This window comes from Felis catus, chromosome C1 (assembly GCF_018350175.1).
Source record: "Felis catus isolate Fca126 chromosome C1, F.catus_Fca126_mat1.0, whole genome shotgun sequence".
NCBI classification, from domain to species: domain Eukaryota; kingdom Metazoa; phylum Chordata; class Mammalia; order Carnivora; family Felidae; genus Felis; species Felis catus.
The window spans coordinates 71,581,492-71,594,811 of NC_058375.1; the positions used below are offsets into that span (position 1 = coordinate 71,581,492).

At 44.0% G+C, this 13,320-nt stretch overlaps 1 protein-coding gene across 1 annotated transcript in view; it reads right to left on the reverse strand.

The window, feature by feature from the left end:
* MCOLN3 (mucolipin TRP cation channel 3) overlaps nt 1-13,320 on the reverse strand; it is a 33,392-nt gene that overhangs the window by 19,877 nt on the left and 195 nt on the right. Inside the window, exons 2-3 of the mRNA XM_045036117.1 lie at nt 9,708-9,937; nt 4,967-5,134 (exon numbers count right to left, since the gene is read on the reverse strand). Coding sequence (XP_044892052.1) covers nt 4,967-5,134; nt 9,708-9,935 — 396 coding nt within the window. The 5' untranslated portion in view covers nt 9,936-9,937. The remainder of the gene's footprint in view (nt 1-4,966; nt 5,135-9,707; nt 9,938-13,320) is intronic.

The window sequence follows — 13,320 nt, forward strand, 5'->3', positions numbered from 1 at the left end:
GAAGCCATGATTCCCTACCCAGCCCGTCTTTGAAATGCGCAGATCCCAACCTGCTTTCTGGATGGAGACACTCACATTCACACTGACATGCGTAGTACGCGACATGCTAATGTGCACTAGGACAGCAGCCAGAAAAAGCACTCAAGTTTTGGGCTCACGTCTCATGTCTGTGACTGTGAGCAAGACACAAACTTTCTGAGCCTCTGGTTCCTTGTCTACAAAATTCAAGGTTTAATCCACGTCATCTCTGCAGTTCTTTCCTTCTTTAAAGAACTATGTTCAGGAACTGATCTGTGTGTTCAGTGTGAATACAAACTGTATCTTTGAACTATTTCTTGTAAGATCAGAGTTCCGCTTTGCTGCTTTAATATAGGAAGGGGGATACAGTCGTTCCAAGCTAACTTGCAAAACTTAAAAAAATAGTTTCATCTTTATCTTTGCAAGAATAGTTTAGTCACTTTCACAGCAATATTCCCTCGTCCTGGGAGTCCTCTAAACAAACAAATGTAATTTTACCAATGAGAATCTTATGGTACTTTGGAATAACCATCAACTCAAACTCTGAATGCATTTCTGTAGAAGAAAAAAGGGTTTCAGAGCTTACTATGAACAATGCTGTTTGGCACAAGAAGTGATAGGAAGATAGGGATATGGTAGCCATCTCTTGGATTTAGTGGGATGGACACACAGATAAATAATTCTACTATAAAAATGCATGTGGGGCGCCTGGGTGGCGCAGTCGGTTAAGCGTCCGACTTCAGCCAGGTCACGATCTCGCGGTCCGGGAGTTCGAGCCCCGCGTCGGGCTCTGTGCTGACCGCTCAGAGCCTGGAGCCTGTTTCCGATTCTGTGTCTCCCTCTCTCTCTGCCCCTCCCCCGTTCATGCTCTGTCTCTCTCTGTCCCAAAAATAAAATAAAAAACATTAAAAAAAAATTAAAAAAAAAATGCATGTGAAAATGCTAAAATCAGTGAAAGAATCATTTGTAATCTGGGCCTAGGGGGATAGATGCTGAGCTGGGCCTTGTCCAGGCCGCCACCAGCAGCATTTTACCAGATCTGAGGCATGGTTCTCTGTTCTTATTTAGCTCAGCCTCCCACAGCGTTTGATGCAGCCGAGTGCCTTCCCTTTCGCAGGATGCCTTCTCCCCTAGACTTCTGGGACACAGGCTCTCTGTCTCAGTCTCCTTTGCTGAATCCTGCTCCTGCCAACCTCTAGCTGTCAGAGCACCCTTGGATTCAGTCCTCCACTTCTTCACCCACATTCTCTCGGTAAGAGATCTCAACCAGCCCCACATTGAAACAAGATCTATACGCCAATAGCTTCCAAATTTATGTCTCCCGACCTTTCCACCCAAATGCATACATGGGTAGCAATCTGCCTGCATGGCACCTCTGGTGTCTAAGAGGTATCTCAAATGCAAACGTGCAAACGGAAAAACCAGCTCCTTTCATGAAAATGCCCTTCTCAATCAGTGACTCCATAAGCCAATCAGCTTCACAGGCCGAAACTTAGAACCGATTCTTCACTCTCTTTTTCTCAAACTCCACTTCCGGCCCATCAGAAAGTCATGCATTACTTTCAAATTATCTTCCAAATCTGACTGCCTCTCATCGCCTTGTCCACACCACCTCACCTCTCACCCTGACAAACTGAATCTCTTCCTACTGCTGTGGTCTTCCTGCTTCCCGTCCGCCTCTCACCACAGTCCAGTCTCCATATAGAACTCACAGGACTGCTGGGGCACCTGGGTGGTTCAGTCGGTTGAACATCCAACTCTTGATTTTAGCTCAGGTCAAGATCTCAGGGTCATGGGATCGAGCCCCATGTCGGGCTCTGTGCCGACAGTGTGTAGCCTGCTTGGGATTCTCTCTCTTCCTTTCTCTCTCTCTCTCTGACCATTGCCCACTCTCTCCGTGTCAAAATAAATAAATAAACTTAAAAAAAAAGAATGCCCAGAATTGTTACAGGAATAAGTGAATTAATGCATGTAAAGCCGTTAGGACAGCGATACCCAAAACACGAACCTGTTCCAGACTCTGTTCGTGCTGTCCCTTCTCCCTGGAGGGCTCCTCCCTGAGATGGCTGCAGTCTGCCTCCCCACACTCTGGGCTGTCCTGCCCACCTGTCACTTATCAGGGGGCCTTTCCTGACCACCTCCACCCATTCACTCTGCCTGCTGCTGCTATTTTTTTTTTTTACAGCACACTTATGTGTACTTATAACCAACTGACAAACGGTATCCTTATTTACTGCCTGTCTCTCCCTATTAGAATATGACTTCCTCAACTTTGTCTATTTGCTCACTGTAGTATCCATGTATCAAAAACACTATCTGATACAAAACAGATGCTAAATACTTGAGGGAACAGATATTAGCCTTTGCTAATATTAGAGTCTCTCCCCCACTGAAAGCGCTCCCATGGCTTCCGGTCTCTCTGAGAATAAATTCCAAAACTCCTTTTCAGGGCCTGTAAAGCCCTAAGAGATCTAGCCCAGTCACACTCCCCTCCTTTGTATTTCCTCAAACATACTAAATGTATTCTGGCTTCAAGAGCCTTTGCTGTTGCTACTCCTTCAGCCTGGAATCTTCTTCCCCAGACTTCGAATCCTCAGAGAGGCCTTTTTTGACCACCTCGAAGAAACTGTTTACCCTCTTGTGCTACTTAATTTTACTCCATAGCACTCATTACTATCTGAAATCAAATGGTTTGGGTTAAACTTATTAAAATCCACCTCCTTTGGGGCACCTGGGTGGCTCAATCGGTTAAGCGTCCAACTTCGGCTCAGGTCATGATCTCACGGTTCGTGGGTTTGAGCCCAGCATCGGGCTCCGTGCTGACAGTGCAGGGCCCGGAGTGTGCTTCAGATTCCGGGTCTCCCTCTCTCTCTGTCCCTTTCCGCTCATGCTCTCTCTCTCTCTCTCAAAAGTAAACAAACATTAATTTAAAAAAAAAAATCTACCTCCTTCATTAGAATGTAAATTCCACAGGGCAAGGAATTTATCAAGGCTACTGCTCTAACCCCAGCACTTAAAACAGTAGTAGGCATAGAGGAGGTGCTCAAATATTTGTCAAATTCATGATAAGGTAAAAAATATTCTAACACTTCTATAGCAGAAGAGCAATAGTTGCTCTTCATTTAGGAGAGCTAATCTCTTCACAGTGAAATGGTAAACTGCTAGGACAGGATATGTAATTACAGCACCAAGCTCTCCATTGGCCATGGGACTGGGAAAAGGAGCCAGAAATCCACGGTAATAAAAGTACGCTGCATATGCTGTTAAGTAGCATTACGTCCCACATGTAGGGGGCAAACAGTATGACGCAGAGATAGTCAGTTTTGAGGTTTTTGTTTTCTGTTCGAGGAAATAAGCGTATTACGCCTTGCTAAAGCTACTCTGAGCCAAATCGGTGGTTTTATTTTGGGGGTGGGAAGGTGTAAAAGGTAAACAAGTCCACTAAATGAAAACGAAGGGTAAAAGATATTGAGTGTAGGAAGGTCCCAAGTAGACCAGCGTGCCTGCAAGGTGGGGGGTGTGATGAGAAGGAAAGCTGGAGAACAAGCAGGGGTCACGAAGTCGAGTCATATACAAGTACGGGCCCATCCGAGTGCCCACTGTCTGTGAGCCAATCCTCACAGGAGTTACCTAAAGATCTGAGCCTCCTGACCATAGAAACTTGTAAGTCTTGAACCTTGTAAGACCTTGAAACATAAAAGACCCAAGGTGCAGGGCTGCAGGTGACCTGCTAACATTATAGGATATGCTGTGGCCGGACTGCCTTGCTGTCCTCGTAAGACTGTTTGTGGAAGTCTGTGCGAGAGCTGGGTGGTCAGTGGTAAGTGGTAGGACTGTGTCCAGCTAAAGGGCAGCCCTGGAGCTGGAGTCAGAGACTCTGGGGCAGGAATGCGGTGTGTGGGACTATGGCTGGAAGGTAGGTGACCTGTGGGACTGACCGATGGGGCCCCCAAGTGGCTGTGGCCTCTGTGGGGCTTTAATCAGGGCTGGGCGTCTGTCCTCACTTAACCTCTGCAGCTCTGCCTTGACAGAGGAATTTTTCACACAGACCCAGAATCCTGTGTAATAACTTATTCAATCTCCTTCTATTACTATATATTTATTTTTTTTCAACGTTTTTTATCTATTTTTGGGACAGAGAGAGACAGAGCATGAACGGGGGAGGGGCAGAGAGAGAGGGAGACACAGAATCGGAAACAGGCTCCAGGCTCCGAGCCATCAGCCCAGAGCCCGACGCGGGGCTCGAACTCGCGGACCGCGAGATCGTGACCTGGCTGAAGTCGGACGCTTAACCGACTGCGCCACCCAGGCGCCCCGATCCTTCTATTACTATAGATTTCTGGCCATTGACAGAAAGCCTTGGTGCCGTAAATACATATTTCATTCTGGCTGTTTGCTACCTCATGGTACAGAGATTGTCTCTAGATAATGAGGAGCCATGATTTCACTTTAATAATTTACTTTTTTTGGCAGTTAATCAATGTTACAATAAAATCATTGTCATGTATGACTTTAAGGCCTTACTTAATTTTTAAATGAACCTTCAGATCTTAGTTGCTATATATGCTCTGCAAAGTTAATATTCTCATTATTGGTTAAGAGCCCCTGAAAGTATAAACTCTGAAGACTTAATGAGTACTTACAACCAGGGCCACGGTTAATAATTTTAAATCTTTGAAGCACTCATGCCAACCCCTAGCTCTGATTCTTTTAATGAAGCCTTTAAAGTTTCTGCCTCTCTGTCACTAAACAATAAGTTTTTCTCAGTTTTTAGTTTCATAGAAGATTGATGGTGATATTTTTAAAAATATTTTAAAAATGGTTTTATACCTACCGTCACAGAAATGTTCACCCTTCTACACTGGAATGTCAGTTTCTATCATACACATTGCTAACAGTTTCCCGGGCTGTTCTTTCTCCCAAGTAGGAACGCACATACTTGATTTACCTGGTTGACTGCAAAGATGATCTGATCATACACATCACTTTGCGTGTAGACTGCGTAAGTGTCATCCATTCGGTCCACATATCCTTTTAAGAAGAGGTGTTTGAATGCTATAGTGTTCTCTTCCTTGAAAGCTACAACCATCTGGTTACTCAGCCCAAAAAAGACCAGCTTCAGAGAAAAAAAAAAGGAAAAGAGGGTGAAAAACCAATGAAGCAAAAGGTCTCCATATAACGACCAATTTATCTATTCCAGATTCAATGTTTAATTAATCCTGAATGTATTCAATAGAAATTAAAGTTTCTGTAGCTGTTAATTAATTTGACCTTAAAGAGAAGGTGGGCTTCTAGTTTTAAAATGAAAGAAAATAGGGGTGCCTGAGTGGCTCAGTCAGTTAAATGTCCAACTTCGGCTCAGGTTGTGATCTCACGGTTGATGAGTTCAAGCCCCATGTTGGGCTCTGTGCTGACAGCTCAGAACCTGGAGCTTGCTTCCAATTCTGCATCTCTCTCTCTCTCTCTCTTTTTCTCTCTGCCCCTCCCCCACCTGCACTCTGTCTCTCTCACTCTCTTAAAAATAAATATTAAAAAAATGTTTTTAAAAAAAATAAAATGAAAGAAAGTAGCTTTGCACATTTTCATGTATGATCTTACTTAGGATGTTGCCCCCACCACTAAAAGCTTTATTTTAGAGAAGTCCTTGTTTAGGAATTTAGAGAAGCTAGGTCACTCTGGCTAAAGAAATGGGAAAGTTTCTTTAAGAAAGAAATAATGATGGGGGGCGCCTGGGTGGCACAGTCGGTTAAGCGTCCGACTTCAGCCAGGTCACGATCTCGCGGTCTGTGAGTTCGAGCCCCGCGTCAGGCTCTGGGCTGATGGCTCGGAGCCTGGAGCCTGTTTCCGATTCTGTGTCTCCCTCTCTCTCTGCCCCTCCCCCGTTCATGCTCTGTCTCTCTTTGTCCCAAAAATAAATAAACATTGAAAAAAATTTTTGAAAAAAAAAAGAAGAAAGAAATAATGATGGAAACCCCTGAAGTATGTGCATAACTTGGGTGAGGACATTTGAAGAGCTCAGGGAAAAGACAAAGAAGGTGGAGTACAACTTAGCACTTTGGTGGGGGACATTGAGGATCCCAGCATAATCCAATCGAAGGACCACCAAGAAAAAAATGTCAACGGAAAAACTGGAGGCAGATAGTCCAGGGGCTTACAGGGCAAGTAAAGGATCTTTAAATGGCGAGCGTCTGGGTGGTTCAGTCAGTTGAGCATCCAACTTCAGCTCAGGTCGTAATCTCTCAAGTCAGTGAGTTCGAGCCCCGCATCAGGCTCTGTGCCGACAGCTCGGAGCCTGGAGCCTGCTTCAGATTCTGTGTCTTCCTCCCTCTACCCCCTCCCCCGCTCACATTCTGTCTCTCTCTCTTTCAAAAATAAAATAAAAACAAAAAAATTTTTTAAAAGATTTTTAATGATTTATGCAGGACATCAAGAAGGTTTTGAAGAAGGTGTACAATGCAATATAAGAAATACCTTAAATAAGTCTAAATCCTCCAATCAAACTATTATATTTAATTGTCACCATTTAATTACCAAAACTGTGACAATAAAGCCAAAAATAAAAATATCCTCTCGACTGACCTCTAAATTAAAGAATATTAACAAACATATCCTTACATATTCATGAAGGATTGACAGCAGAGTTTTATATGAAACTCAGTTATTCATGCTTAAAATCGTTGTTTACCTGCATTGCTGTGGTATTAACATAAGCTCTTTCAGTCAGAGCTGAAACTTTATGTACTCAAAGTCTCTCTTCCCTCCAAAATCATCTCAGTCTCTTGCTCTCTTGCACGTCCTCTCTCTTGCTCACTCTCACTTGTTCTCACTCTGTGACACACACACACACACACACACACACACACACACACACACACACACACACTGTAACTTTAGAACATACACTCTAACATACACTCTGGATCCCAGAGCAATGCAGGGTGTATTTTATATGGAAAAAGGGAACAACATTGAGCACCTAGGTGCCAAACCAGGAGCTTTCCTCATACGAATCCCACAGTACAGTTCCTAATATACCCATTTTATAGATGGGTACATAAAGGCAAAGAAGTTAAATAATGTTGTTCAAGTCACATCACTAGCAAGGGTGTAGCCAAAATCTGAACCCAAGTCCAACAGACTAAATCCAAGCTCTAGCCACCCTGGCATGCTACACAAAGTAGTAGTCCAGGGTCTCATTGGGGAAAAGTAAAGCACACAAATCTTTTCTCTTTTCACCTCTCCTCATGATGTATGTCCTACACCCCACATATGTCAGTGCTCTCCACCTAACTGGACTTGCGTTTCTGAAGAGCCTCTTTAAGCCAAGTATCCTATTTAAATCCCAATAAGATGACAGCTTGATGTTCTAGGGATTTTACAACTAATGAAGCTGATGACTGAAAAGCCTCCAGAGAATTCCTAAAGACCAATTACCAATGCAGTCAAATATATGAGTACCTCCCTCACGCGAGCACTGAGCTGGGTCCAGAGGATGCGATGTGAAAACAGCAGTCCCTGCCCTCAAAGGTGCACCCATGGCAGAGAGACAGCCATTGTAATTCAGAGACTAAGCCAGGTAGTGGGGAAAGGGAAAATTTTAGTAGGGTGCCCGTTATCAAAGACACCTTTCTCTTGTTGCTGCAGACACAAAATCTCCAAGTGAACAGAAAGACCACCTTCTCTCCCCTGAAAAGTGGGAATCTGTCACCAAGTCACACTTGCTCAGTCACAAAGTTTTTACGTCACCTCTGCTTGGTTGCTGCAGTACAGATTGAGGAAACAACACAATTAAGAAAAACTCTCAGTTCCTTTTAAGAACGTCCCTAAATGCCTTTTATATGTGTATTACTAACAGGCTTAACATCTTAAACCATTGGCCAATTTTCCTCTTGGGCACCCTAGGAAACAGAGGATGGTTAGATGAGCTCCCTAAAAGATTTAGGAGTAATTAAGAACACAAGTCTTAGAATAAAATCTGAGTTGAATCTCAGCTCTCCTCTTCTAGTTTCCTGACTATGACAATTTTACTTCAGTAAGCCTCAATATTCTCATCCGTGGACATAGGGATACCACTACTTACCTCTGACTTAAGAATTGAACACGATGATGCTTAGCCCCCAATATAGCAAACACTCAAGTGGTAACAATCATACTAAGTGGAAGATATTCATGTTCATCTGACACAGGCTTTTCCCTCTACTCATCAGAAACAACACAGATAAAAATTTTCACTATTGTGATGCACTGTATTATCACCTGGAAGAATTTCAATTCCAACTTGCCAATTATCATATGGAGAACTGAACACCCATTTTAATGGTGACATATTAGAGAGAGCAAGCACCTGCCTCTAAACTCTTGATTCTGCCACTGACTACTCATGTGGCTTTTTGAAAACTCTATAAACATCAGTTTCCTCTTCGGTAAAATGAAGGATGCTAGTTTTTATCCAATAGGAGTGTTATTATAATTAAATGAAATAATGTCCTGGGAGAGAGTAGTCACTCAAATGTTAGTTTCATTTACGTAACACAAGTGTGAGAAATTTAGGCAAAAATTCTACCAACTTCATATGATTGTAGAAATCCCCTTAGCTTCTAACCTTAAGCATTTGTGCCCAACAATCAGTTAAGATTAGTCATTTCAGGGCTTTAAAGTTATTTTTCCTTGAATACTTGTTATTTATTTACATATGCATTTTTTCACCAAGTTAAGTATTAATAAAAATAAACCTATCACATCTATTTTTCCTGTTAATATCTGCTTTTAATTTTGCTCTTTTGCTTTTAAGGAGAGACCATTACAAGTAGGAAAATATATCTTCACAAGAGTAAATCATAACCAGTATATATAAAGAATTGCAGGGGCGCCTGGGTGGCTCAGTCGGTTGAGCATCTGACTTCGGCTTGGGTCATGATCTCACGGTCTGTGAGTTCGAGCCCCGCGTCAGGCTCTGTGCCGACAGCTCGGAGCCTGGAGCCTGTTTCGGATTCTGTGTCTCCCTCTCTCTCTGACCCTCCCCCGTTCATGCTCTGTCTCTGTCTCAAAAAAATAAATAAACGTCTAAAAAAAAAAGAATTGCAAAATATGGTTTTCCCCAAAAATGTCAACAGAAGACGAGGAAATGAGATTCAAACTCTGCTAAATTGAAGTCTCATATTTCACTGTGTATGCCCCTCATTTTTAGTTAACTCCACATTTTTCCACATTGCTCAGCGTTGGGGTTCCCATGATCACAGGGTTCCCATGATCACAGGGCTGTGAGAATCCAGATACTTGCCTTAACAGAAACCTTTGAAATTTCTGAAAAGAGAGAAATTCCCAGGAAACTAACTAGGAGGGTCAAGAATCCTCTGGTTGGGCAACAGCTAGTTTTCACGGATGATTTAAAAACCTCCAGCTTCTCTATTGGAAACCGAATATTAAAATCTTCTTTTCCTAAAAACTGATTCCATTTTGTGACCAAAATTGTAATTTAATGAAAGATGAGAAGGAAAATAATTAAGGGGGAAAAAAAAAACCAAAGTCTTCTTTCACAAATATTGAAGGGAGAAGGGTTGAAGATTGTATGTTTCCTGATTTATTGTTCTCCATTATACATACAGTTCAAAGTTATGAAAAACCACTGTCCATGCTCCTTTTTGTTACTAAAAGAGGGCTTCACTAATCTCATGATTTGAGACGCTTACCTGTATAGTCACCATCGCAATTTTTAGAATTTGTATGCCAAGCTTCCATGGTTTTCTACCACGAGCCCAGAACTTCTCACAAGGATTCATGAAAAAAAATTTGAGTTTTCGCCTCATCTGGTCTTCTAACAGAAGCTCCTCAGAGGGCGATGTATGCTGGTGAAAAGTGCAGCGATTTTCTTCTTCTTGAGAGCTGCAGCTACTGATTACAACCTCGGGATTTGCCATCTCTAGGGAGAGGAAAAAAAAAACTATTTACATTCTATAAGTAAAGGTATAAATTTATATTCTTGGCTATCACAGGATAGTTGAAGAAGCCCAAACAAAAGATCTGGTTTCGACTAAGCCCCATTGTTCTAAAGGGCACTTTAGATATTCACAGAATCAATTAGAATTTTGTTTCAATTACTAAGTAAATGTTCACCTGGTTGAAAGTTACTGCCCTCAAGGGCTACTCCTATTAGTAAATGATTGTATGTACATATATATATGTACGTATACACTTTCTGCCTCATTCCGTGACAGAGGTAGTTAGAACAGGGTGACCTGCAAGCCTATGTAATGGTTTTAGAAGGTAGGTGGACCCTGAAATAACAGGCAAAATTTTGTATATATGAAGATATGGCCATTTTTCCTGCAGTGATACTTTAAAAAAATTTTTTTTAATGCTTATTTTTGAGAGAGAGAGAGAGAGAGAGAGAGACAGTGTGAGTGGTGAAGTGCAGACAGAGATGGAGACGGAGAATCCGAAGCAGGCTCCAGGCTCTGAGCTGTCAGGACAGAGCCTGACGTGGGGCTTGAACTCGTGAACCACGAGATGATGACCTGAGCCAAAGTCAGACGCTCAATCAACTGAACCACCCAGGCACCCCTGTGCAGTGATACTTAACGTTTCACCATATTATCAAAATAAGTTTAAAACCGGAGTTAAGGGGCGCCTGGGTGGCGCAGTCGGTTGAGCGTCCAAGTTCAGCCAGGTCACGATCTCACAGTCCGTGAGTTCGAGCCCCGCGTCAGGCTCTGGGCTGATGGCTCAGAGCCTGGAGCCTGTTTCTGATTCTGTGTCTCCCTCTCTCTCTGCCCCTCCCCCGTTCATGCTCTGTCTCTCTCTGTCCCAAAAATAAATAAAAAACGTTGAAAAAAAAAAACCGGAGTTAAAGGTAGCAAGATGTGGTGCAGAGAACTAAAACCGTGTTTGGTGTCTAAAATCGGTTCTACGACTTGACACCTCTGTGACCTTAGATAAGTCACTCAACCTCTCTGAGCCTCAGTTTTCTCTTCTGCAAAATAGTAATAACAATACCTACCCTCATGTATTCTGATTAAATACAAATGCCAATAAAGCCCTAGCAGTGGTTCCAACACTGAGCAAGCAGCCTCACTCTCCCTATGGCCCAAACAGCCAGGTCAGCTTCCTGAACAGGCAACAAGATTCTTAAGGGGCAACGGAGGCTCAGGAAACTTACCTGTTCTACGAAGGGGAATGCAGGAGCTTAATTTAAGTCCAAATCGCAATCAGCCATATCACTTGCATTTGACTTTTATTGAGGGCCTTATATATATGTAGCACATTTTACTTTTCAAAGTACCTCGTATCTATTATCTCTTTAATCTCTTTGAAACTAGATGGGGCTAATTTTATTGTCTTTGTAGTCAGCATTTCCAATCCAAAATGACAAAGACATCACTCCAGAAGCAGGGGCTTATCTTGGATTTTCACTCCGACCAATATTAATACTATGGAAACCCGTTCAAAATAAAATACCCCCAACCACCTGGCAAAGTAGAGTTCTTCCATGTAGAAGAGAAAGGCTGGCTCTGTGTGATGCTGTTACAGTGACTTCTGCTCAGAGATCAAGGTGGGGGAGGGATTAAACCAAACTATAGTAATACAACCTCTAACAAGTCACTGTTTAGGTATTACACTGCTTTCCAAATATAGAATCCCACAGTTGATTCTGATTCAAACATTCTTAGCAAACCCAACAGCTCCAAATAATAGATATTGGCTATCAAAACTAGCCACGGGGAAGCTGTTAAAAATCTTGATTAATAAAAAGATTAACAAGAAGACTGCTGAGTCAGCAAAGCATAAAGCCTATTTACAATGGCATGAAAATACAATATGCAATACCTTCACAATGCAATAATTACGATCGAACTCATTCAAGTACGGTTCTTACGTCTTAAAACGCCTGTCAAAGTATGAGTACGGAAACTCTCAGGTAAAGACGTAGGGGAGAGAAAAAAAGCTATTAATCGCTTAAGATTTTCATTCAAGAACATTTTATTTCCTTCTTCAAAAACCAGCAGTTAGAGACTTCATCAATGGGACTTAAAAGGAACATGATTTTATGTTCATCACAACTCTCACGTGACTAACCATTAGTAATGAAGCAGGTAATAATAGTGCATGTTGGTAAATTACAGACTTGAGGACACACTAAGCCCTTTCTATTTTGATATAGGGAAAAGTAAACTTTCAAGTACACACGCCGTGTAACAGCAACCCACAGGAACAAAGAGAAAATGAGACAACGGCAATCAATTTATGGCACCAAGCTGTCCCGGAAGCAAGGAATTTCATTCACAAGGACTGGCCGCTACACTTGCTGCAAACGTTGGCTTTCCCAAAGTCACACAAGCCCTTCCTGGGGTGCACTTTAAAAAGTGCCAGGTGTCCGGACCCCGAGGCGCGGAAGGAGTGCCCGCCAACCACCCTTCACAGCCACCCGGGGGCGCCGCGCAGGATGCGGGGTAGGTGGAGACGCCCGGCAGGAGAGAGCCTATCCGCGGTATCAGACGCGCTCTTACAATCTACAAACTGACACACAGAGGCTGTTTATTCACGGAGATGAGACGCTTAACTGGATTCAGCTGCAGAAAATGAGAGAAAACCAGGGAATATGTGTGAATAGTAAAAACCTCAGTGGACAAAGGAACGCAACCTCATTTCTTCAGAAGCGCTGTCTCACTCCATCAGACTCAAAACTCCTCTCTTCACCCCTGCCACCCCCGCAGCAGCGTCCCCGCTGACCTTGCGCTGGCAGGTGCAGCCGCAGCCCGCCCTCCTCCCAGGCCTCCGCGTCACCAGCAACTTCGGACGGCCCAGCTTGGCTGGAGGCCGCTTTCGCCCCGCGCAGGGGTCCCGGCTGAGCACCCCCATTTCCATCCGCCCCCCACGCCGCTAGTAAAGGCCACTCGAGTCACGAGACGCTGGCTGCGCAACTTCTGGACCATCCCTGAGCCCCCGGCCGCCCCCCAGACGGCAAACCTCTCCCCAGCTCTTCCAGGGCAAGACTCTGGCCGCAGGTGGCTTCAGCTCTCGGGGTCCCTGCCTCAGGCTTCCGGGTGGGCGAAGGCCTGGACGGGGGTTGCGCGGCAACCCAGCCGGGGCCCCCCACCTACCCCACTGACCTTGGGCAGGCTGCCGAGCGGGCGCTGTGCGGAACCGCTGCAGCTCGCACCCCGCTCCCACCTTCGTCCCTTCCATGGCGCCGACGTCCGGGGGTCCTGACCCTCTCGCAGTGTGTCACCGACGGCTCCCAACATCGCGGTCCCTCCCTGCACTCCGCGGGCGCCGTTCCCACGACACCTGATGCCTCCGGGCGGT